The 26,547-nt window shown below is 36.2% G+C and overlaps 1 protein-coding gene across 21 annotated transcripts in view; it reads right to left on the bottom strand.

Annotated features, from left to right (window-relative positions):
• LOC127875259 (uncharacterized) overlaps positions 1–26,547 on the bottom strand; it is a 46,627-nt gene that overhangs the window by 15,281 nt on the left and 4,799 nt on the right. For 2 of the 21 annotated variants that reach the window (XM_052420192.1, XM_052420186.1), the window contains exons 3-9: positions 25,338–25,425; positions 17,161–17,456; positions 9,720–9,917; positions 9,105–9,233; positions 4,676–4,702; positions 4,262–4,358; positions 253–1,546 (exon numbers count right to left, since the gene is read on the bottom strand). In XM_052420192.1, the coding sequence (XP_052276152.1) occupies positions 4,265–4,358; positions 4,676–4,702; positions 9,105–9,233; positions 9,720–9,917; positions 17,161–17,456; positions 25,338–25,425 (832 nt within the window). In that variant the 3' untranslated portion in view covers positions 253–1,546; positions 4,262–4,264. Of the gene's footprint in view, positions 1–107; positions 1,547–4,261; positions 4,359–4,675; positions 4,703–6,481; positions 6,581–7,685; positions 7,854–9,104; positions 9,234–9,719; positions 9,918–10,386; positions 10,579–12,150; positions 12,265–13,219; positions 13,388–13,463; positions 13,593–15,531; positions 15,742–17,160; positions 17,457–25,337; positions 25,426–26,547 lie in introns of all 21 variants that reach the window. The other 19 variants (XM_052420184.1, XM_052420189.1, XM_052420185.1 and 16 more) reach the window with 18 other exon arrangements.

Here is a 26,547-nt window from a genome sequence, read left to right as displayed (position 1 = left end):
ATGATCAATCTACCCATGAAGTTTCATGATCCTAGGCGTATGCGTTCTTAAGTTATCATCCGGAAACCATTTTACTATTTCGGGTCACCGTGACCTTGACCTTTGACCTCAAAATTAATAGGGGTCATCTGCGAGTCATGATCAATCTACCCATGAAGTTTCATGATCCTAGGCGTATGCGTTCTTGAGTTATCATCCGGAAACCATTTTACTATTTCGGGTCACCGTGACCTTGACCTTTGACCTAGTGACCTCAAAATTAATAGGGGTCATCTGCGAGTCATGATCAATCTACCCATGAAGTTTCATGATCCTAGGCGTATGCGTTCTTGAGTTATCATCCGGAAACCATTTTACTATTTCGGGTCACCGTGACCTTGACCTTTGACCTAGTGACCTCAAAATCAATAGGGGTCATCTGCGAGTCATGATCAATCTACCCATGAAGTTTCATGATCCTAAGCGTATGCGTTCTTGAGTTATCATCCAAAAACCATTTTACTATTTCGGGTCACCGTGACCTTGACCTTTGACCTAGTGACCTCAAAATCAATAGGGGTCATCTGCGAGTCATGATCAATCTACCTATGAAGTTTCATGATCCTAGGCGTATGCGTTCTTGAGTTATCATACGACAACCACCTGGTGGACGGACCGACCGACCTACCGACCGACCGACATGAGCAAAGCAATATACCCCCTCTTCTTCGAAGGGGGGCATAATAAATTTACACTGATTGAAATCATAGCAAGTTTCAAGACGAAAATCTGTTTAAAATTCCTCTTTAAAAAAATTCTCACCGAAAACTTTTTTCTAAAGGATTGTACATAGCAAAACTAATGCAGTTTAGCACAGCGACCCATAGGATTACTTCATTACTTAAGAATTAAAACAAATGCACACAATTTACAAGTGCTTTTAAAACAAGTACATCAATATCTTGTAGCAAAAAGAATCAATATTCTAAATAACCCAACATTTAGGCACAATTGTCCAATAAATACTGAATAATCCGGTATAAACACATAGTAATAATCATACCAATACATGATCGCAGGTTTTCTTCAGTCTGTTTGACAGAAAACACAGGCTTATACAAGATGAATCAAAATCGAAACATAACATCTACACAAGTTACATTGATTTCCAAATACATCTGTTAGTTTGGCCATTTAAAATCACAAAATCCCCAGAGACATGTCAGTGTAACAAGTAACAACCGTCGGAAGCCCACCACACAAGAAGTCCCGTCATCAATATCAAGATACCGCTGCAGATATCTTGATTTGTTTTCCCTGGGAACAATAAAACACAAAGACACTGTGCAGCTGTATCACAACTTTTTCAGTTTTGACGATGGTTAAGGCATTTTTACGCTGGAGTTTACACCAAGTACATCTAACTATCAATTGTCAGGAGTTTGTATATCACTTCAATAACCAATATCACAAGTAACCAGCTTGCAGTCATGTTTCCTGATGCATCCAACCAGTTTAGAAATACAAAATCACTGGTGATACAATTATCTTCACCTACAGACTATTTCTGAAAATAAACAAGGGCTGTTTGTAAAACATGCATGCACCCCATATGGGCTCTCCGTTGTAGTGACAGCCATTGTGTGAATATGTTTTTTGTCACTGTGACCTTGACCTTTGACCTAGTGACCTGAAAATCTTTAGGGGTCATCTGCCAGTCATGATCAATGTACCTATGAAGTTTCATGATCCTAGCCATAAGCGTTCTTGAGTTATCATCCAGAAACCATTTTACTATTTCGGGTCACTGTGACCTTGACCTTTGACCTAGTGACCTGAAAATCAATAGGGGTCATCTGCGAGTCATGATCAATCTACCTATAAAGTTTCATGATCCTAGGTATAAGCGTTCTTGAGTTATCATCCGGAAACCATTTTACTATTTTGGGTCACCGTGAACTTGACCTTTGACCTAATGACCTGAAAATCAATAGGGGTCATCTGCGAGTCATGATCAATGTGCCTATGAAGTTTTATGATTGTAGCCATTAGCGTTCTTGAGTTATCATCCGGAAACCATTTTACTATTTCAGGTCACTGTGACCTTGACCTTTGATATAGTGACCTGAAAATCAATAGGGGTCAACTGCGAGTCATGATCAATGTACCTATGAAGTTTCATGATCCTAGGCATAAGCGTTCTGGAGTTATCATCCGGAAACCATTTTACAATTTCGGGTCACCATGACCTTGACCTCTGACCTTGTGACCTGAAAATCAATAGGGGTCATCTGCGAGTCATGATCAATGTACCTATGAAGTTTCATGATCCTAGGCATAAGCGTTCTTGAGTTATCATCCGGAAACCATTTTACTATTTCGGGTCACTGTGACCTTGACCTTTGACCTAGTGACCTGAAAATCAATAGGGGTCATCTGCAAGTCATGATCACTCTACCTATCAAGTTTCATGATCCTAGGCCTAAGCGTTTGTTAGTTATCATCCGGAAACCATTTTACTATTTTGGGTCACTGTGACCTTGACCTCTGACCTAGTGACCTGAAAATCAATAGGGGTCATCTGCGAGTCATGATCAATCTACCTATAAAGTTTCATGATCCTAGGCCTTAGCGTTCTTGAGTTATCATCCGGAAACCATTTTACTATTTTGGGTCACCGTGACCTTGACCTTTGACCTAGTGACCTGAAAATCAATAGGGGTCATTTGCGAGTCATGATCACTCTACGTATCAAGTTTCATGATCCTAGGCCTTAGCATTCTTGAGTTATTATCCGGAAACCATTTTACTATTTCGGGTCACCGTGACCTTGACCTTTGACCTAGTGACCTCAAAATCAATAGGGGTCATCTGCGAGTCATGATCAATGTACCTATGAAGTTTCATGATCCTAGGCCCAAGCGTTCTTGAGTTATCATCCGGAAACCACCTGGTGGACGGACCGACAGACCGACAGACGGACTGACATGAGCAAAGCAATATACCCCCTCTTCTTCGAAGGGGGGCATAATTACCAGCTTTTTGAAATGGTTTAATGGAAGAGTATTATCAATAAACTTAATTTCTCTCAAACAGCTTGGAAAATACTAAACATCCTTGCTTAAATTTGAAAGGATTAGGATCAAATTCTGGTTGAGATTTGTTGTCAATAAAAACTTGCATACAAGAAGTTAGGAAGTGGTATAGATAATATTAGAAATAAGTTACTATATAAACCTATTATACACATGAGGTCGAACATTTATTCTGTAGGAAACAAAAATTGTATTGAGTTTGCAGGCAGGACTCGACATTAACGGTAGTCCGACTGTCCGGGACAAGTAAATTGTTAGTCCGGACAAGTAACTAAAGAATTTGCTAGTCCGACGGGACAAGTGGTCTTTATAATTTAATTACTGAGAAAAAATGCCTTTTAAATCCATTATTTATGTGGAGTTACCACAAAACTGTGTCGATTATATTTTGTTAACATTTAACATTTAATGTTTAAAATGTATTTACCTTTTAAAATCAGTCGGGTTTTATTCGATATAAATATGACTTTGCCTTGTTATTGGATTTTTTTCCGCTACGCTGAATTCCAGTTTCAATACAAAATGGCGGAAGAAAATGTCGGCTCAGCCTTCGTGTCAAGTTCGGGTTAACTTAAGATGCGGACACCTATTTCTGCTTAACGAACAATAATTTTGGCATTAAAAGAAAGATCAATCTTTCAACTTTTCATTCTAAATTTTTTCGTACTCTGAGCGAGAAAAAAGTTTAGGGTCAGCGGTAAAAAATAGGGTCAGTCGGGTCAACGGCTCCAGACATATTTTTTTCTTTGGCCCTGCCTACAATTAAACATGTAAACATGTATTTTGAACGATTAAAGTCTTTATGATTTGAGCATTTTGTATTTTTTCATTATTTTGCAAAGTACTGAGCAGAATAAGATATAATGGTCAGGACAAGTTGCTTTTTGGTCAGGACAAGTGAAATTTTGATCTACATGTCCGACCAGACAAGTGGCTTCAAAAGTTAATGTTGAGCCCTGTTTGCAGGGCTTTTTTCCTTCAAAGATAATGGCTGTTTTTCACAACTTTTAGGATAGTGACTCAAATTTTCATAATTATGAGAAGTTTGCATTTCAAATTTTCACAATTTTTAAATACTTTGAGACTCATTTTTCAGAATTTTGAAAAGTGCACCTCTGTTTTATTACAATAAGGTTGAAAGGCTGCCTTATAAAAAAGGAGAAAAAAGCCGTGGTTCCTATATTTACCTATTATACAGTTTTCCCAGAAGCCTTGGCAGCAGCTTTGGCCGCCAATTCCTCCTGCTCTTTGGCATAGTCTGCCAAACTTTTCTCCAGTATAGGACTGAAATAGACCAAGGTAATACAACAAATTGCTTAATATACAGAGCATATATTTCATTCCAGACCTAAGCTATAATGTTATCATTGACGCTTCATCAATTTTGTAATCAATTATCTTAAAACTTAACAATAATATTCATAATAAAATTTGCAGAAATATAGTCATTAGAGAATGCACATTAATGCTTTTGAAAGGTCACTAACTGAGGCAAGAAGCAACATCCAATAATTCAGCATTTAATAAAACATTTTTTGAATTTCATTGATCATTATATAAATGGCATTCTTGAGATTACATTGACAGGTAGATGTACTTACTCTGTGGTATTGGCTAGACGGTTACGACTGGAAAATAAATTAATGAAAAAACAATTAGATTCAGGCACTTCATATACTAATTGTAACAAATAATGAAATTTTTGGAACATACCGTTAAGCAAATTGTCTTCATTTTTTTTTAAATTCAAGAATTATGATATAATCTTTATAATACAATTTATTGCTGTACAAATTAGTGAGTGACGTAAGAAAATTGATATGCAAGTACCGATAATTCAATTACATTTATTTGGGTACATTTGATTAAATATACTATAAATTATAATTCAATAAAACCATTTACAAATCCTTAAGTAAATTACAAATGTATACTGAAGGATAACGCTCACCAATAGGCTTTCAGAGTACAATCAACATTATCAATGTGAATTATAACAGCTTTCATATACCTATTTCAACTATTAAAAGTACAATCAAGATGTATTTAATGAGTTATTTTCTTGTCTACCACAGTACAATTATGAAGTTTTATATTTGTATGGCCAGTTATTGTGACAAAATATTTTGAAAGAACAATTCTTAGATTATTATTTTACACATAATAAAAATAATTAAAATGTACATTTTTTACGGACACAGCTGACCACAATAACTTGCCAGGTTATACCCCTAGCAAGATGCCGTTACTCTGTAGTGATGGTTAGGCGATGTTTGAATGTCATCACAGACTTCAAAGTACACAACTTGACAGGGATATTGTCCTTACAGTTCAAGATAACATTCAACCATTACAAAACCGATTCATCGACAGAGACTATTTAATGCAGTGAAGTTTTGTTGATCTGTTAGGATATATACTGACACAAATCAAAATCAGTTACTTTAGTCACAGCTTTCATATTTTGTTTTCATAGAGCCATGCTCTGGGATAATGGGGCTAAATGCATTTGCGTAATGTGTCTACATAAACAAATCAGGGAATCATTCTCCCTCTTTACTGGATTTTTGTTTAGAAGAGATTTCCTTTCAACAAAAGATTCTATACAACAGAAAAATGTTGTCCCTTATTAGCCGTGCATATTTCACACACAGCACTTTTACGTAACTATGACAATGTTCACATTAATATCATCAAAGGAAATTCAAAACCATGACTTAACAAAATCTGTTTATTGGTTGGTGAAAAACTATGTAGTTATTGGGTAAGTCTTATTTAAGATTCATCAATACTCTTTGGTCAACAAAACCTCACTGACACATGGAAATTTATTATAAATGACATTGTTTACCGACGGAAAAAATATATTACGTATCTTATGTTATAAAACACCAAAACACACAGTCAACACCTCTACCTCTGCCTTTCATTTTTTTACAACTTCCTTTTTTTGCTTTATCCCCCCCCCCCAAAAAAAAGGGAGTTTAATGCCCAACTCCCATGTAAAGCTAAATGGTTGAATTGAATGTTGGTCTCATGGAAATATTTATTAGGCCATTGAAGATGAAATTCATGTCAATTTTATTCACAAAACAGGCAAAGCACAACTTTTTGATTCCATCATAATCACAACTATGAAAGGTCATATTTCTATTTATTTCAAAGATACAAAGTGTACAGTTACCACAAACTGAATACAGCACAAGAGACCAAACAATACCACCCAATGGACAGCACTTTCTTCCAGTTCAGATGCACTAAAAAACCCGCAACATGTCACTTTTTTCCTAAAAATTAAGCATTATCCAAAAATCTAATATCTTGTTGATACATGGCCCAAAAAACATACACTGTAAATCCAATACAAGGCACTCTGTTATATTGCTGAATCCAATTTATTCACTTACTGAGAGAAAATATCTGGAAGAATGTGTGCAATTAGAATCACGACAAAAACAATCCGTACAGAGTTCAGCATATACTTGAAGTACCTAGAAATCGTCAATCTGAAACAAGATGGCTTTCTTTAAATAGTGTTTGAAAACCAAACTGACCATTTGGTTTTTTGCATTTGATTAGATCCTTTTTTTTTCAACAAATGATTTATTTTTGGACATTTTAGACTAGAATAATGGCCATGTGGTTAAATCTGATTTTGGAAAATACTATAGATTTGACTTTGTGCTATTCATAATCTTTTGTGACAATTGTGAGGCATGCATAAGTTTTGTGCGATGTTCCAAATACACTGTACATACAACTGTAAGCTAGATCAGAGGGAAAACCTCTTACTTATCACCAATTATGTACTTTTATTATTGGTTATTATTGCAAATAGTGCAAAATGGATATCATCAGCATGAACAGTTTTACAATCATCAATGAAAACATAGTCCTTCGAAGTAAGTTAAAATAAGGCCTTTGGAAAATATACTCCATATTTCCATTCTGTTTTTTTTTTATTTATATTTTTCTGATCTTCAACGATGATAATGTATGCACTTGAAAGCTGCTACTTCAACATGTTTAAAAAACCTTTCTATTCCACTTTTATATCAGATTTTCGCTCTTTGTTAATCCTCCCAAGGAAAACTTAAATAATGGTACAGCTGTACATGTTTACACCAAAAATACTATTGAATTTAAATCCACCTAGAGTTCATTCCAGATATATAATTCAAACACAACAGTCACATTACTTGACATTCTTATCTATTATTATTTGCAATAAATATTTACCAATAAATGCATCCAATCCAAGCCTGTTAGGCAGAAATTGCAGCTACTCAAATATACATGTTGAAACTCATTTCATGGACTTAAATAACAAATACCAAACTTTATTTATGTCTGAAAATAACTCGAACACTGATAAAACAAACATGCATATATGAGAACTAACTGTTCAATCTAAAAGTTTTAAATTAACAACATTTGGCATTAAATTAAATAAACTTTGCAGAGTTACATTCATGCTCCAGAGACTTGCACTAAAATACAAACTCAAAGAACATACAAGAGTAGCTTAATTTATAACCTTCGGGTCGTGGTCATCATTGCTAGGTAGGGTAGAGGTGATGACCTAGATGTCATGGTCAAGTATATACATACAGCCCAATTTCCCGATACTGTTTCATTTTATAACTTGAGCTGGTGGTATACATTCTCATGAATATTAGCAGGGACAATGAAAATCCAAGAATAACCACTGTGGCTAAGTTCTGCATAGTCTTTTTATTGGCTCTGGCCGTATTCCTCCAATCTGAGCTTTCTGTGGACCTGTTAATCACACCACAAGAACAGGAGATAAATGGTAAAATTTCAGCTTATTATTGCACAACTAATGAACAACCTAATATGATGACAGACCAAATAAACCATGGCATTCAAACAAAACGTCATTTTATCCTGAGTTGAAAAATAAACAAGGGACAAAATTGTCACAAAACCAGGTTTTCATTGTGAAAAAAAAATCTGATAAAGGGAGAAAACTCAAACTGAACTTTTGAAATGACCAAAAAAAATTAACCCCCTTTGTAAGTTTTTTTTTTTTAAATCTATTTTTAGTCGTGGCGACCTTGACATTGGAGATATTGACGTGATTCTTTCGAGGGACACACCGTCCCATGATGGTTAACAAATGTGCCAAATGATTTTAAAATCTCACAATGAATGACATAGTTATGGCCAGGACAAGCTCATTTATGGCCATTTTTGACCTTTGAACTCAAAGTGTGACCTTGACCTTGGAGATATCGACGTAATTATTTCGCGCGACACACCGTCCAATGATGGTGAACAAATGTGCCAAATGATTTTAAAATCTGACGATGAACGACATAGTTATGGCTCGGACAAGCTCATTTATGGCCATTTTTGACCTTTGAACTCAAAGTGTGACCTTGACCTTGGAGATATCGACGTAATTATTTCGCGTGACACACCGTCCAATGATGGTGAACAAATGTGCCAAATGATTTTAAAATCTGACAATGAACAACATAGTTATGGCCCGGACAAGCTTATTCCGCCAGCCCGCCAGCCAGCCAGCCAGCCCGCCAGCCAGCCAGCCCGCCAGCCAGCCAGCCCGCCCGCATTCGCCAATCTAATAACCAGTTTTTTCCTTCGGAAAACCTGGTTAAAAAGTAAACATAACACACTGTAAGAGATACTCATAACAAACCTTTCAAGAGCACCTTGCTGACAATCATGTACTAGTAATTAGTTAAACAAATGCCAGAACAACACAACCAACACAACCAGAGCATTTTGAAATAGAGCATGTTTGTCCACAAACCACAATGCTTGAATTTAGTTGGAGAGCACAGTCTTGATCTAATGATGGTTACATGAAAAAATAATCATACCATTCTGAGTGATCCAAGAAAATTTTGAATTGCTCATTTTGCAGTGCATCTCTTCTTTGTCCACATTTTAAGAATATGATATTCCTTGCAATTTAAAAGGACTTGCTAATGAAGAGGTGTTGACTGATAAATCATAGTAGTTCAATGTAAACAGATAACATACGCTATGATCAAGCGGCTGTAGAAATACTGAATCATCATAAAGGCTACTATCATGAACATCAGGATTCGATTGGCAATTCGGTTTTGCTGCTGTGAATATTGGTACTCTTCCCGCATGTCCTCAAATTTTCTGTCATGGAAACAAGTCATTAACTAGCATCAACAGGTAAGTACAAAGAACTTTAAGTGTTGTCATTCCTTTTTCCATTCCTTTTTCGTTATGAATACACATTTTAGTGAAAGAACGATTTCATTTCACAGTTTTGCATCTTGTCGAGACTGATAAATAATCATCCAAAGTTTTCTTAGACAAATCCAGCCAACAATAGGACCATTCCTTGTATGGTAACAAAGAAAGAAATGTTATTTTTGTACTACTTTTGCATGTCACGCATACCCAACACTTCAGGTCTACTAAGTCAATACAAAGTTCTTAACTACATGCTGCTGAATGTAATAAAAAAGCCAGAGTCCCAGAAGTGTTGACTATTTGTTAAGTTAACAGATTGGTACATGAAAATTATTATGCTAATTATATATTTACATCTCAAATAAATACTGTCCCTTTCTTTGCAACATTTCATCTCTTTCTTGAGCTTTTACTTTCTCCCTTTACCTAATTCTTTCATCCCTTGATATCCATACAAGTAGCACAACCACAAAAAACGTAATTCTGGCGATGGCGAGCAGATATATAGCTAATTTGAAGAGCCAATGATGATATATGGAGTCGTTGAGATCTTCCCCATCCCAATGATCTCGAAACGAGTTGTTACTTTCTTCAAAGTCATTATTCCAAAATCTTTCAGATGCTCTGTCAGTACATGTAGATAAAAAAGAACCATAATTTTCTGGAGAATTCGGTCCAATGGAAACAACTTAGGCATCTTTAACGCATAGATTCAATGGCGGAATTTAAGACAATTGCAGACAAGAGTAACATTTTGTGTACATTTTTTACTGAAATGAAACTTATAACTTAAAACATTAATTTATACTTTCTTCCACAAAAACAACAACTTTATATTTTCTAGAAATCTTTTTTTTTTTTTTTTAAATAAATATATCAGGCACTCTAATGTCTAGATAACTGCAAACCCTACTCTTCTTTAAATCATAGCAACTGAACAGAATGCATGTAAAAAAATGTTCACTCGATTTTTTCAATAACCATATATACGAAGCAATTACCATTAACATGATGGGTTAACAAACAAAATACTGCTATTAAAGGTAAGTGTTGACTGTGCGTTTGGCCAAAGCTCATATCATAGGTAACATACGTCATAAAGTCTCTCTCAAATTTTCTGTTCTCCATGTACTGCTTTAATTTTAAAAACAGCATGGCGAAGAGTATTGTGAAGATTAACATATTCACACTCAACGCTACTAAGGGATATTCATAGGTATGGACAAATCTGGGAAGATCAGCTTTCTTCCACTCTTCATCCTCTTCCTGCTGTCTTCGGTAATACCTTAAAATGATTGAGGAGCGCTCTGGGAAATACAGGTTCGCCTGTACAGTCTGCACAGGCTAATCAGGGACCACAATTTCCGCATGTTTATTTTTTCCAATGAAAAGAAGTCTCCTTTCATACAAATCCAATTCAGACAGAAAGTGTTGTCCCTGAATAGCATATACCACACTACGCACATGCACTGAGCCCCATTTTCTCATAGCCAGGCTCAATTATTATCTTCTTGTTCAGTAATATCAACCAGAGTTGAACAGCTATAGATTGATGCAAAGTATTTCAATGCCCATTAATGCCCTATATATTTCTGCTAAACAGCCCTAAAGAGCAAAGATGACAACATTTCTCAGTGAAAAAGAACACTGTGGTATTGTAATATACAACCATGTACCTGAACTAAAAACACAGCAGCATCCAAAGCATTTAAGTGAACTGAACTTCCTTGCAGTTTTATTGGTCTGAACACATGAAACTTGGCACACAAAGTGAACATGTGTGACGTTACCACTTTAAAGTCAATTGCCATGTGGCCTACAGGAATTTCTCACACAAACCCAGGATACTTGTGTAATGAAAACTTGCTAAATACCATTTTAAACTCAATTATATTTGAACATGTATATGCTGATTACCACAGTAGAGAAAATTTCTATGGAAACAACTAAAACACATGGTAAATGAATAGCTAAAGACATGATAACTGTACACTGTATCCCTATTTTTGTATCAGGCGAAGGTATTTTATAACATAACAAGAGCACCGCATAACGGGTGCCACGCTCGGCTGCGAAAGCTTGTATGAAATTTTTTTTTTTAGAGGTCACTGTGACATTGACCTTTGACCTAGTGACCCAAAATGGGTGTGGCGTGTAGAACTCATCAAGGTGCATCTACATATGAAGTTTCAAAGTTGTAGGTGGAAGCACTTTGATTTTAGAGGCAATGTTAAGGTTTTTGTTAAAGTTTTATATTAGAGGTCACAGTGACCTTGACCTTTGACCTAGTGACCCAAAAATGGGTGTGGCATGTAGAACTCATCAAGGTGCAACTACATATGAAGTTTCAAAGTTAGGTGGAAGCACTTTGATTTTAGAGCCTATGTTAAAGTTTGATATTAGAGGTCAAATGGACCTTGACCTTTGACCTAGTGACCCAAAAATGGGTGTGGCGTGTAGAACTCATCAAGGTGCATCTACATATGAAGTTTCAAAGTTGTAGGTGGAAGCACTTTGATTTTAGAGCCAATGTTAAGGTTTTAGCACGACACCTACGGCGGACGTCGGGCGAGCTGGCTATGACAATAGCTCAGGTTTTCTCCGAAAACAGCCTCGCTTAAAATGTCATTTTTCCAGCGTACATTCTTTTTTTAAAAAGATGCATGAAGCCAAAATAAGTATAGATTTCACGGCTATTGATGCGTAGAGGTGTTTGCTGTGTGTTGCAAATAATTTCAAAGACTGAAAGTTTCTTTAAAAAAGAGACTTTTTAAAATAACTTTGCTGTGTAATTACCACAGACTAAGTTTAACCAGATCTCTGCGCATTACTAACAAACACCAGATAAGTTACATACTCTGACACCATAAACAGAACTTTCAGCAACCAGAGACCAAACATGGCTCCCAAGAAAAACTTCATTAAATCTCGAGCTGGCTTGTCACGTTCATGAAAGTCTACAGGACCATAGCTGCAAATATGTTAGGATAGTTGAGATTTAGACCAACATGTTGGAAATACAACTTGTTCAAAATGTTTTTTTGGCCAAGTTTGGTCGATGGACATTTAACAGCAAAATATTCTATATGCAGAGGTGTATTAGCCATGAGAAAGGCAAACTCCATAATTCAGCACATAAAAGTGTTTATATCACAATGTATCAGTGAGAATGAAAACATGGAAAACAGAACGTGATGATTATAACACCATGAACCTTATTAGTGAAGATTTATTGCATGCTAATTAATACTACCACAATCAATTTGAAATGCCTGTCATTGGCAAAGGTAGATGTGTAGACTTGGTGTGCTGTAGCAATGCCCTACAACATACTTTGCCAATGCTATTTGTTCAAAAAGATAAATAAAATGATCCCTCTTATGACCACTGTCAACAGCAAAATGGTGAAAACAAGTCTGACGAGACTCCTTGTTTGCTCCTTCTGTTTGTATCTGAAACATGAAGAGCCTGCGCACAAGGTGGTAAGGGCTTTTGCTTGGTAGCCGTAGTTCGTAAGTCTTCCAAATGGTTGAAAATGTCTAAGTTTGGCTTAGATGAACAGATTTTTTGGATGAAAAATACTAATATTCTGGGAATGAAATTACAATTTAAACTTTTCGTAATACCTATGGCACATATCATCGTTTTAACTAGTTTAATCACCCAAACTAGCCAAAGAATGGTTCCAAATAAAACCAGGCACTTTAAGGTACTACATACAGAATATTGGATCAAAAAGACAGGGAATTAGTTAAAGTATGACTAAGTATCAATGGTAGTGTCCAATTTCACTCATCACTATTGAGTCTCAAACATTATCTCAAACACTCAAAATACAAGGCAAATGATTAAAAAACAGTGCTGATTCAGCGATAGAGGTACCGACCATATGTTTTGTGCTTGTTTTACCCATACAATCTACATACTGCCTTTCAATCAAGGCTTTATGATGTATCTCTTCATTCATAGTCATCAGGTATTCAATTATGGCCAACAGTATGACAAAGATTCCAATAAATAACAGAAATATTCTGTCTAGATTCTTTCCTCTTTCATACAACTCCCTGTAGTTGATTTTGACCTGAGATTTTCTTCTGAAAAAATGAAAGGCAAGACAGTTGGTGTTGACTGCAAGAAAGAATGGAGATTAAAAATAATTGGGTGTCCTACTGGTCAATGTAGAGACCCATTCGTAGGGAGAGGGCAAACACAATGATAAATGTCCAGACCATCAATCCTCCCTTTGGAAAAAAAAAGAAAGAGGCGCCCTCTTTCATCTTCACATTTTCATGTGGGTCCCTACAAACAAAAGTTTGGTCAATATAATTACTTATCTCATTTAGGAACAGTTTGATCAATATCTAATATCTTTGATATATATAAACGTTGGACCTACAATATAATAATGTTTGTTTTCTGTCCCACTGATGAGAAAGCAATTTCACTTTTATCCAAAACAATTATTTTTTCGAACCAAGGGGAAAAATGCAGCCATTTTGCAGGTACATGTATCAAACAAATCTGAAAAAAAAGCATGAATTTTCATTTTAAATATTCTTTTAGTTATTAATGGCTTCAAATACATCTTCATCTGCCCTCATTCTGTTCGAAACCAAATGAAACCTAGCCAGAAATCTTGTATATAATTTAAACTGACATGAAAAAAGGTGCAAATACATTGTAAATTGGGATTGTTTGCTATTAAAAAATATGTATTTTAAACAATTAACTTTTTTATCAATGCTATAAACAATAATTTAGTTTGCTGTTACTCCTTTACTTTTGTAAAAAAAGTGTAAATACACGTTTTATATGTGTATAGATTTATGACCATATTCTTTAAATTCTTATCATTAAAAGTCATTAAATTTTGGAGCTAAGATATTCCTTATGAAAATATTACATGATTAAAATGATGTTTACAATGTAATTTAGGTTGACATTTACAAAACATGAGGATATGACAGCATTATTCCCTAAATGAACACCTCATCCAATAAGCTTTCAGCAAATACCAAGTAATTTTCCTATTAACTGATACATTGAATATGTATGTTTGTCACATATACTGCTTGAATCAAGAGGTAGAGGTCTGACAATGGTTTATCGACTGTCATTTTAGAATACCGTTAACAGACAGCGGTTTAGACAAATAGAAACTTCCATTTAAAAATATAATTCATATCCTTAATAAATGCATTTTTCACACATGTTTTATAAAACTTTAGCGACCCCATAAAACAAATATATCTTTTTCTTCCAACACTGCATGTTTGACCACCAAAACAAGGGCTGTTTGTAAAACATGCATGCCCACCAGATGGGCTGTCAGTTGTAGTGGCAGCCATTGTGTGACTACGGTTTTTGTTACTGTGACCTTGACCTTTGACCTAGTGACCTGAAAATCAATAGGGGTCATCTGCCATTGATGATCAATGTATCATTGAAGTTTCATGATCCTAGGCCTTATAATTCTTGAGTTATCATCCGCAAACCATTTTACTGTTTCGAGTCACAGTGACCTTGACCTTTGACCTAGTGACCTGAAAATCATTAGGGGTCATCCGCCAGTCATGATCAATGTACCTTTGAAGTTTCATGATCCTAGATGTAAGCATTCTTGAGTTATCATCCGGAAACCATTTTACTGTTTCTAGTCACTGAGACCTTGACCTTTGACCTAGTGACCTGAAAATCAATAGGGGTCATCTGCCAATCATGATCAATCTACCTATGAAGTTTCATGATCCTAGGCCTAAGCATTCTTGAGTTATCATCCAGAAACCATTTTACTATTTCGAGTCACTGTGACCTTGACTTTTGACCTGAAAATCAATAGGGGTCATCTGCCAGTCATGATCAATCTACCTATGAAGTTTCATGATCCTAGGCCCAAGCGTTCTTGAGTTATCATCCGGAAACCATTTTCGTATTTCGAGTCACTGTGACCTTGACCTTTTACCTAGTGACCTGAAAATTAATAGGGGTCATCTGCCAGTCATGATCAATGTACCTATGAAGTCCTAAACGTTCTGGAGTTATCATCCGAAAACCATCTGGTGGACGGACGGACCAACATGAGCAAAACAATAAACCCCCTCTTCTTCAAAGGGGGGCATAAAAAGTCTATGAAAGGCTAAGTGACCAGTCTACTGACTATTGCATAGGCTTGCAGTCAGTACTGCCTACTGGTCAAAACCAGTCATCAGAGGTCAACACTAAAGAGCCTAGAGCACACCTAGCGAAATCGCTATCTTTTGAGGGACCATAGTTGAGAACGTAATTGCGATTTTCAATTGGACGATCCTCAGGTAGTTCGAAGCAAAGTGTGAGAATGAGTGTCATAACAGTCCAAAACAAAGCCAGGCCGGAGGACTGTAGGAATCTGGAAACAGCTTTGCCAAATGGCTCCTGTCTATTTCCATACTGCCCGTACGCTTGTTTTTGTCTACAAGGTTCAGTGGAGATGAAACATGTTGAACTGCTTTATAACAAAACAAGTAGAATTCATACTCAGTGGAAGAATGTTGTAACTGTAAAGCAAAGTCTATACATGCATTTTTTTAAAAATCAGACATCATATATGTTTTAGCCAAGATTTGCCAATAGGACTAAATTATACAATACTTAACTTCGTTGTTTTCTTTGAAGAAATTACACATACTGGAAACATAATAACCCTGAAAACCCTTAATATTCACAATATTCAGGCATAAATACCTGTATGCAAACATTTATATCAAAATAAAATCATCTTAGAGAGATGATTTAAAATTAATTTAACAAGGCTATTGTCAAGCAATATGGTCCTCTACCGGCTCCACCATTGTCAGAAATTCCACCATTTTCAGATTATTATTTTTGTTGCCATAGCAACCACAATTTTTGACGTAGGAACAAAATGAAATGACATGCATAATGTCCATATTGCCATCTATCCATGTTGCAAGTTTCATGAAAAAATATTAAGAACTTTTCAAGTTATCGCAGGATCCAGAAAAGTGTGACTGACTGACTGACGGACAGACAGACTGACAGAGCGCAAACCATAAGTCCCCTCTGGTGAAACCGGTAGGGGACAATAAACCATTTGCAATGCCCAAATGGATACAGTACTCGTCAAGTAACCAGGTGGACACAGGTTCACTCCCAATTGTTGGAGCATTTTTATAGATCTCCCCAAAAGACACCAAGTACTGAATCTACCCAGGTTATTAACACGCAAAAGTTAAAATAACCCTTTTGCTTTTCCTGCCATTGAGCTACATGTAAGATTAAAAGGTTTTAAGTAACCTTCACAAGACATGCTCAAAGTTTGGAAAAATGAAAAATAAATTCATGTATTTAAAACAGATTATATATATATATGGGCAAATTAACACTCCCCATTAAATAGAATGTTACAAATATCATTTAGTTAAGGCAAAAAGAATGTCACTTAACTTTTAAAAGCCTACGTAAAGATAATTAGTAATATTTGTGAATTGACTAATGGCTTAAAATACATCATTCATATTTGAAATCTCAGTGGTGTAATGGTAGCTTTTAGCTTTGGGACCTAATATAGAGGATTAAAATCTTGGTAAAGACAAACTTTTTAATATAACTATTTTCCTGCTAATATTATTTCTTTTGACTTCAACAAATATGATTGTTTTGTTATTTATAACATTTATTGGAATTTCCGCTTGAAAACAAACAACAACAATCTGAAAACCATTCCCTTTCAAATTAACAAATGTAATAATGATATATTTTTCAAAAGATTACTCAGCCTTAACTGATAAACATTCAAAATCCAAAAGTCTCTGAGTTAAGTGCCTACTAGAGTGAATGTACAAATTGTAAATGAGCTACAATGCCCTACCTCTCCCTGTTATATTCCTCCCACTCTTTGCCAGTCCACTCCCTTCGATAATTGTAGCTCTCCTCGTTAAATGGATCCTGGTACCTTGGATCCTGGTACCTCTGTTGACTAGCTGCGTTATATGGGGCACTACTATGTGTCCGTGTGCGCGTGTGAAACGTGCCGGCAGTGTTCAATAAAGTTCTATCATACTCGCGCCTTGAAACATCCTTACTCAACACACTGTATGCTTCATTGATCTTCTGGAATTTTTCATGGCTAATCTGCTCCTTGTCCTTGTTTTGATCCGGGTGATGCTGAAAAATTGTATGGTCACATAAGATAATTTATTATGTTGTTGTCATACGGTAACCACTGGCAGTCTTTCTTTCAGGGCCTGCATTCGAAAAAATGTCTGAGAAGTCATTTATAGGAGAGACTGAGTTAACTAATATTAGAATATTTAAATGCCAACAGAATGTTCTGATCTAAATTTATACATTTCAATATTTATGTTGTTTATTGTTGGAATATTCCATATTGAAAAGTGTACAGCAATGTTTTTAAATAATAATAACAAAATATTAGTGTTGATAGGGATATGTAATGTGTGGTATTTATGTTTTCCAATTGGCATACAAGTGCACATGCCAGCTGGTCCCTGTATTTCACACATCTTTCAATTTGCGGTATAGGCCCTCCTTGCAACAAAAAAAATTACAGGGCTTCTCCCATTTGAAAATCATATGGCCATCATGGTCCTGAATAGCTAACCTCAGTGCTTTCCACAGGATTTTTGTCAGGCGCCCCGGAGCTGATAGGGGTGGTTCGGGAGGGATGTTCCATCCCGACTTTGATTTTTTAAAAATTTAACGTATCAATTTACGTTCTGTGGTGCGTTATAACTCAAAGAACGAGAAACCGTCGGAGATGGGTGATGCTCCCCAAAGTTTTTTTGTCACAATATTGCACTATATATTCTTTAGATAAAAGGAAACGTCTTTAGGGGCATAACTTTGGACAAAATAATACGATGGATGGTTTAGCAACTTAAAAATTTCAGAGGGCCATAACTCTCTAAATAAATTATCTAACTAGAACCCACTAATAACATGCGCATCTCCTCAAGGTAGTTAAGCTTCCCATAAAGCTTCATTGTATTCCAGTCAGTAGTTGGGGAGAAATAGCCCGGACAAGAATTGCACTATATGTACAGTTTATAGAAAATTTCAAAGGGCTATAACTCTGTGAAAAATCATCCGACCATAACCGGCTGATAATATGCTCATCTCCTGTTGGTAGTGAAGCTTTCCATAAAGTTTCATTTAATTCCCGTAATAAGTTACTGAGGAATATCCCGGACAAGAATTGCACTATATGTACAATGGAAAATTTCAAAGGGCCATTACTCTGGGAAAAATCATCCGACCAGAATCGGCTGATAGTATGCACATCTCCTCTCGGTAGTGAAGCTTCCCATAAAGTTTCATTGAATTCCGGTCATTAGTTGCTGAGAAATAGCCAGGACAAGAATTGCACTATATGTACAGTTAATGGAAAATTTCAAAGGGCCATAACTCTGTGAAAAATCATCCGACCAGAACCCCCTCATAATATGCACATCTCCTCTTGGTAGTGAAGCTTCCCATAAAGTTTAATTGAATTCCGGTCATTAGTTGCTGAGAAATAGCCCGGACAAGAATTGCACTATATGTACAGTTAATGGAAATTTCAAAGGGCCATAACTCTGTGAAAAATCATCCGACCAGAACCAGCTGATAATATGCACATCTCCTTTTGGTAGTGAAGCTTCCCATAAAGTTTAATTGAATTCCAGTAATTAGTTGCTGAGAAATAGCCCGGACAAAAATTGTGCACGGACAGACGGACGGACACACGGACAGACGAAGCGGCGACTATATGCTACCCCCTAAAATTTTTTGGGGGAGCATAAAAACAGCGTCAAAAGACGTCATTTGGTGCGCTATGAGTCTTCAAGAAAATCCCCCAGTCATTTAAAAATATATATAATTTTTTATATTGTTTAATTGTTTTAAAACTTTCCCGCACAGATAGTAAAATCCTGATTACTGTAAACTTACTACTTTTCAAGTTTCTATTAATTACCCGATAATCCCGTTTATTCCGTTTTTATAAATCACTTTCTGGTTAATATTTACAATAAAAGCTATCAATTGTTTCTTTAACACAAACCTTGCCATTTTTCTATAGTATCAAATCAATTTTAAGTGACTATTTATAGATTTGATAAAATATTGCCTCTGAAGTTACTGAACATGCGTCAATCTCCTGACGTGTTGTGTGCTTGTTAAAACGCTCAATACATGCACGCTTTCTATGCAAATGACGCAACGTTGTACATGCTGCATAAATTTTGCGCTCTTTTTAATTGAGAAAAAGATTCGACACAAAATAAATTTGCACTGCTTATTTGAAGCAAGAATATTTTAACGTTGCGGTAACATTTACATTCCGAAGTGTGTTTCGGATTAAAACACGTTAACATCGACTTACAGGAATGGGTTTCGGATTACAAATTTAATTATTCCCATTTGAGATTTCAATAAATATAAACAGTTGCGTTATGAATTCAACGATAATTTATTTAAACACTTTACGAGTTGAATAAATGTTTGGGCGGAATTATGCATGAAATTCACGTTGTCCACGAGGATTACGGCCGGTTGCCATAATCAGTCTTCTAAGTATCGATTATCGGACGAAACATTTAGAAGTGTGCATAATTAATCCACGAAAATTTGTAAAAGCGCGTAACGTGTCAAATTAATGTCAGAAAAACGTGGTGAATCAGTTCTATAAATAGACATGATGAAATATACATGTACTGGATTTAAATTGTTATGGCATAATTGTAACCGGGAGTTATTTGCACAACTTACTCGCTATAAGTAATTAATTGTTTTACCACTTGCAATTAATTTCATGTATTAATTATGAGTCATAGGTAACACCTGTTTACAGTAAAAAGGTGTGATGATGATGATGCCCAAAACCGTCTATAATGTACTGTACTGTACTAGTTACCGGTTTTATATTACGCAAATGGTACAACTAATAATGGTACAGCTAATCAGGCTGCGATAAACTCTTACTTCGTGCCCAACGTCAATAAAAAATAATGCTCGATAGTTAACCCCGCCCTCATAAGCATTTGCGTAAACCGATTGGACGATGAACATCACAGTTAGACGACTGGAAAGATACCTGATACATCCTTGTCAGCATTTAAATGACTGTGTAATGTGGCTAGAATAATCGATATGCGCGTCTTATCAGTGGATTATCCATTTCCCCATGTGGTGTTAATGGCAATTACTTGTGAAAGTAGGTACGGAGTGCTCTTTTAAAACAGGGTATATTGATACACTGATAGAGAAACATTGATTTTTTTTTGACAATCTCCACTTTCTTTTACTGAAAAATACACTGCTCAGAAAATTCCAAGCGCCCCGGGGACTCTGATTTCGAAATGCGAGCGGCCTGTGGAAAGCCCTGAACCTGAGTTCAATTTACAACGCTTGTCAACGACTTCGCCTGGTGACAAGTTTTTGAACTCACGTGACCCAGATTCAAACCTGGCCTGGAGATCTCCAAGATTATGTTGATGAGCTTTTATCATATTGAGTCAATATTGTGCTGTCTAGAGTGGTAACAAATGTTTCCTCATTTATGTGACATAGTTTTGGGACGCACTTTACACAGATTCAAATTCATACAAGATATTGTAAAGATAAACATACTGACCAGTTTCTTCAAGGTTAAGTCATAAATGTGGTCTCAAGAGTGGTAACAGTGTTTGTCTTAAATTTGACGAGGTTACCTTGTTTTAACTCAGTGACCCAATCTCAAATTCAGCCCAGATATTTTAACCATTAACATTCAGACCAAGCCTAATCAAGATTGAGTGATTAAAGTGGTTTCTAGAGTAAAAAAGGTTTTTCATAGCTTCGACCAGGTGACCTAGAGGCTAGAGTTTTTGACTCAAATGACCCAGATTCAAATGCAGCTCATAAATTATCAAGATAACAAGGGACAAAATTGTCACAAAACCAGGTTTTCATTGTGAAAAAAAAATATGATAAAGGGAGAAAACTCAAACTGAACTTTTGAAATGACCAAAAAAAATGAACCCCCTTTGTAAGTTTTTTTTTTTTTAAATCTATTTTTAGTCGTGGCGACCTTGACATTGGAGATATTGACGTGATTCTTTCGTGGGACACACCGTCCCATGATGGTGAACAAATGTGCCAAATGATTTTAAAATCTCACAATGAATGACATAGTTATGGCCAGGACAAGCTCATTTATGGCCATTTTTGACCTTTGAACTCAAAGTGTGACCTTGACCTTGGAGATATCGACGTAATTATTTCGCGCGACACACCGTCCAATGATGGTGAACAAATGTGCCAAATGATTTTAAAATCTGACGATGAACGACATAGTTATGGCTCGGACAAGCTCATTTATGGCCATTTTTGACCTTTGAACTCAAAGTGCGACCTTGACCTTGGAGATATCGACGTAATTATTTCGCGCGACACACCGTCCAATGATGGTGAACAAATGTGCCAAATGATTTTAAAATCTGACAATGAACGACATAGTTATGGCCCGGACAAGCTTATTCCGCCAGCCCGCCAGCCAGCCCGCCCGCATTCGCCAATCTAATAACCAGTTTTTTCCTTCGGAAAACCTGGTTAAAAATTCTTACCAAGTCTCATCAAGATCAATGACGTAAATGTGGCCTTTAGAGTGGTGATTATTTTGATTATTTTTTTACCTTTGACCTTGAAGGATGACCTTGACCTTGAAGGATGACCTTGAACTTCCACCACTCAAAATGTGCAGCTTCATGAGAACGCCGCTTTGAATTTTATTTTATTTTTTTTACCTTGAAGAATGACCTTGACCTTCCACCACTCAAAATGTGCAGCTTCATGAGATACACATGCATGCCAAATATCAAGTTGCTATCTTCAATATAAACTAGGAATAAGCGTTCTTCAGTAATCATCCGGAAACCATTTTACTATTTCCGGTCACCGTGACCTTGACCTTTGACCTAGTGACCTGAAAATCAATAGGGGTCATCTGCAAGCCATTATCAATCTACCTACAAAGTTTCATGATCCTAGGCATAAGCTTTCTTGAGTTATCATCCGGAAACCATTTACTATTTCGGGTCACTGTGACCTTGACCTTTGACATAGTGACCTGAAAATAAATAGGGGTCATCTGCGAGTCTTGATCAATCTACCTATCAAGTTTCATGATCCTAGGCCTAAGCGTTCTTGAGTTATCATCCGGAAACCATTTTACTATTTCGGGTCACTGTGACCTTGACCTTTGACCTTGTGACCTGAAAATCGATAGGGGTCAACTGCGAGTCATGATCAATTTACCTATCAAGTTTCATGATCCTAGGCCTTAGCGTTCTTGAGTTATCATCCGGAAACCATTTTACTATTTCGGGTCACCGTGACCTTGACCTTTGACCTCAAAATCAATAGGGGTCATCTACGAGTCATGATCAATGTACCCATGAAGTTTCATGATCCTAGCCCCAAGCGTTCTTGAGTTATCATCCGGAAACCACCTGGTGGACGGACCGACCGACAGACCGACCGACATGTGCAAAGCAATATACCCCCTCTTCTTCGAAGGACATAAAAAGTTATGGCCAATGTTAAAGTTTTCGGACGGACAGACGCCATATATTTGACATTCGACCTTAAAGGATGACCTTCACCTTCACCTTTCACCACTTCAAATGTTCAGCTCCATAAGATACACAAGCATGCCAAATATCAAGTTGCTATCTTCAATATTGAAAAAGTTATGGCCAATGTTTTTTTCGGACGGAAAGACAGACTGACACTGACGGACAGTTCAACTGCTAAATGCCACCCTACCCAGGGGCATAAAAATTATTTTTTTGGGGTGTGGGGTATAGTGTGAGGGTGTGGTGGTCATTTATTAGATGATCTTTAATTAAAAAAAAATAATGGGGGGATTGAGGCGGGATTGGGGGGGGGGGTCATGGTCATTCAAAGGTCAAGGTGAAATTCAACTTGCCAGGTACAGTACCCTCATGATAGCATGAAAGTATTTAAAGTTTAAAAGCAATAGCCTTGATACTTTAAAAGTAAAGTGGATCTAAACACAAAATGTAACCATATATTCAAAGTTACTAAGTCAAAAAAGGGCCATAATTCCGTAAAAATGACAACCAGAGTTATGCAACTTGTCCTTTACTGTCCCCTTATGATAGTTTGCGAGTGTTCCAAGTATGAAAGCAATATCTATGATACTTTAGGGGTAAAGTGGACCAAAACACAAAACTCAACCAAATTTTCAAGTATAAAGGGCCCATAATTCCGTCAAAGTGCCAGTCAGAGTTACATAACATTGCCTGCACAGTCCCCTTACGATAGTTAGTAAGTGTTGCAAGTATGAAAGCAATGGCTTTGATACTTAAGGAAAAAAGTGGACCTAAACACAAAACTTAACCAAATTTTCAATTTTCTAAGTATAAAAAGGGCACATAATTCCATCAAAATGCCAGTCAAAGTTACATCACTTTGCCTGCACAGTCCCCTTACGATAGTTAGTTAAAGTTGCAAGTATGAAAGCAATGGCTTTGATACTTTAGGAAAAAAGTGGACCTTAACACAAAACTTAACCAAATTTTCAATTTTCTAAGTATAAAAAGGACACATTATTCTGTCAAAATGCTAGTCAGAGTTACATAACTTTGCCTGCACAGTCCCCTTATGATAGTTTGTAAGTGTTGCAAGTATGAAAGCAATAGCTTTGATACTTAAGGAATAAAATGGACCTAAACACAAAACTTAACCAAAATTTTCAATTTTCTAAGTATAAAAAGATGTGTTTGTGAAACACTATGTCCCCGTATATGACGTTTGACCTTGGAGGATGACCTTGACCTTTCACCACTCAAAATGTGCAGCTCCATGAGATACACGTGCATGTCAAATATAAAATTGCTAGCTTCAATATTGCAGAAGTGACATTACATGAGCAATTTTGACCCATATATTTGACCTTGAAGGATGACCTTGACCTTTCACCACTCAAAATGTGCAGCTCCATGAGATACACATGCATGCCAAATATTAAGTTGCTATCTTCAATATTGCAAAAGTACTCATCAAATGAGCGATTTTGGCCACATATATTTGACCTTTGCCTTTGAAGGATGACCTTGCCCTTTCACCACTCAAAATGTGCAGCTCCAGGAGAAACACATGCATGCCAAATATCAAGTTGCTATCTTGAATATTGAAATATTGCAAAAAAGTGTACATTAAATGAGCGATTTTGACCCATATATTTGACCTTTGACCTTGAAGGATGACCTTGACCTTTCACCACTCAAAATGTGCAGCTCCATGAGCATGCCAAATATCAAGTTGCTATCTTAATTATTGAAATATTGCAAAAGTGTACATTAAATGAGCGATTTTGACCCATATATTTGACCTTTGACCTTGAAGGATGACCTTGACCTTTCACCACTCAAAATGTGCAGCTCCATGAGATACATATGCATGCCAAATATCAAGTTGCTATCTGCAACATTGCAAAAGTTATTGCAAATGTTAAAGTTGGCGCAAAACAACCAACCAACCAACCAACAGACCAACCAACAGACAGGGCAAAAACAATATGTCCCCCACTACTATAGTGGGGGACATAAAAAGGGCATATTATTCTGCCAAATGCAAGCCAGAATAATCTAACTTTGCCTGCCCAGTCCCCTCATAATAGTTAGTAAGTGTACCAAGTTTGAATGCAATAGCATTGATACTTTATGAGAAAAGTGTACCTAAACGCAAAACTTAACCGGACGCCGACACCGACGTGATGACAATAGCTTATTTTTTTTCAAAAAATAGATGAGCTAAAAATGGTGTGCTCAGGTGAGCTCAAATGCAGGTGGTTTGTGATAAGCATGCATTACTGCCACTGGAATGAAATATCATTTTGAAATGTCCGGCCATGAGTTCAAATTAGCAAAAAAAATCATGAAATGTCCCATTTTGGCCAATAAAAGAATGCAATATATGGCATTACAAGCACATATCTACTAATAATTGTAAACCAGAAGGATGCAGATTTTTTCATCTCACTTTTTTTGACAGCTCAATGTATGCTTCCCTTATCTGTTTCTGCGTCGCATTTTGGGATACACCAAGCACAGCGTAATGAGTAGCAGTTCTGAAAACAAACAAGATTAACTTGAGTTTTTCTATCATATACAATTCAGTACTCCAGCTAGGCCTAAATTGAAGAGATTAATAAATCTCTTATTACATTGTTATAAATTTATTCCTCATTGTAGACATGATATTTGAATGGTTTGAAAATAATGGGAATTATATATTTTAACAATTATTAATAACATATAAATTAACATGCAAGAGGAAACATCCCAGAAATGCCTGCATGCTCAAAAGTGCCCTTTTGACAAAATACTGCATTTCCAAAGTGCCCTTTTGACAAAAAAAGCCCCCCCCTGCCCTTTTTAAATCCTAGCTGGAGCACTGCAATACAAACTAGAATCACAATGTATACTAAAACAAGGCTTATATTTAATAATACATAATTATTTTTGCTTATACTTATGATATAAAATGTTGTAACATACACGATCCATAATTCAAACTGGATTATAATTATTCTTACTGACAAAGGCTTATATAATAAAGCTTGCTAATTTAACATGGCATCTTAACTTTCCCACTCAGAAGCAAAGTGAAAATAGCTACCAGTATGTGCAAACTGAAACAGCATAAAACCAGAAAAAGCCTGCCAGTAACTCGCAGTCTGTTCAGGTTTTATGCTGTTTGCTGCTCATCAGTATGTTATTGGAAATGAAGCCTTAAAGGGATCTTTTCACGTTTTGGTAAATTGACAAAATTGAAAAAAGTTATTTCAGATTCGAAAATTTTCGGTTTAGTTCTTATATTTGTGAGAAAACAGAAATACTGAAGCATTACTTTGGTCTAATATAGCCATTATATGCATCTTTTGACGATTTAAAAACCTGAAAATTATGAAGCGTTGCAACGTGAAACGATTGAATAATTTGGAGAGTCCTGTTGTTGTCGTTTTATTTTGTGAAACTACGAAGATTGCTTATATAAAGTATAAAATACGTCACTCGTACATAGTTGACAGGATGGCTGAGTGGTTTAATTGGTTTTTACTCCAGGACTCCGGGGGTCACTGGTTCGAGCCCTGTGGCGGGCTACTTTTTTTCCCTCTTTTAAATTTTATTCTTGATTTTTTACTGGAGCTTTTTAGATCCAATGTTTACATTTATCAATATAAAGCATT

The sequence above is a fragment of the Dreissena polymorpha genome, chromosome 3, assembly GCF_020536995.1.
Source record: "Dreissena polymorpha isolate Duluth1 chromosome 3, UMN_Dpol_1.0, whole genome shotgun sequence".
NCBI classification, from domain to species: Eukaryota; Metazoa; Mollusca; class Bivalvia; order Myida; family Dreissenidae; genus Dreissena; species Dreissena polymorpha.
The sequence above is the reverse complement of the archived record's forward strand: the minus strand, read 5'-3'. Positions and strand labels throughout refer to the sequence as shown.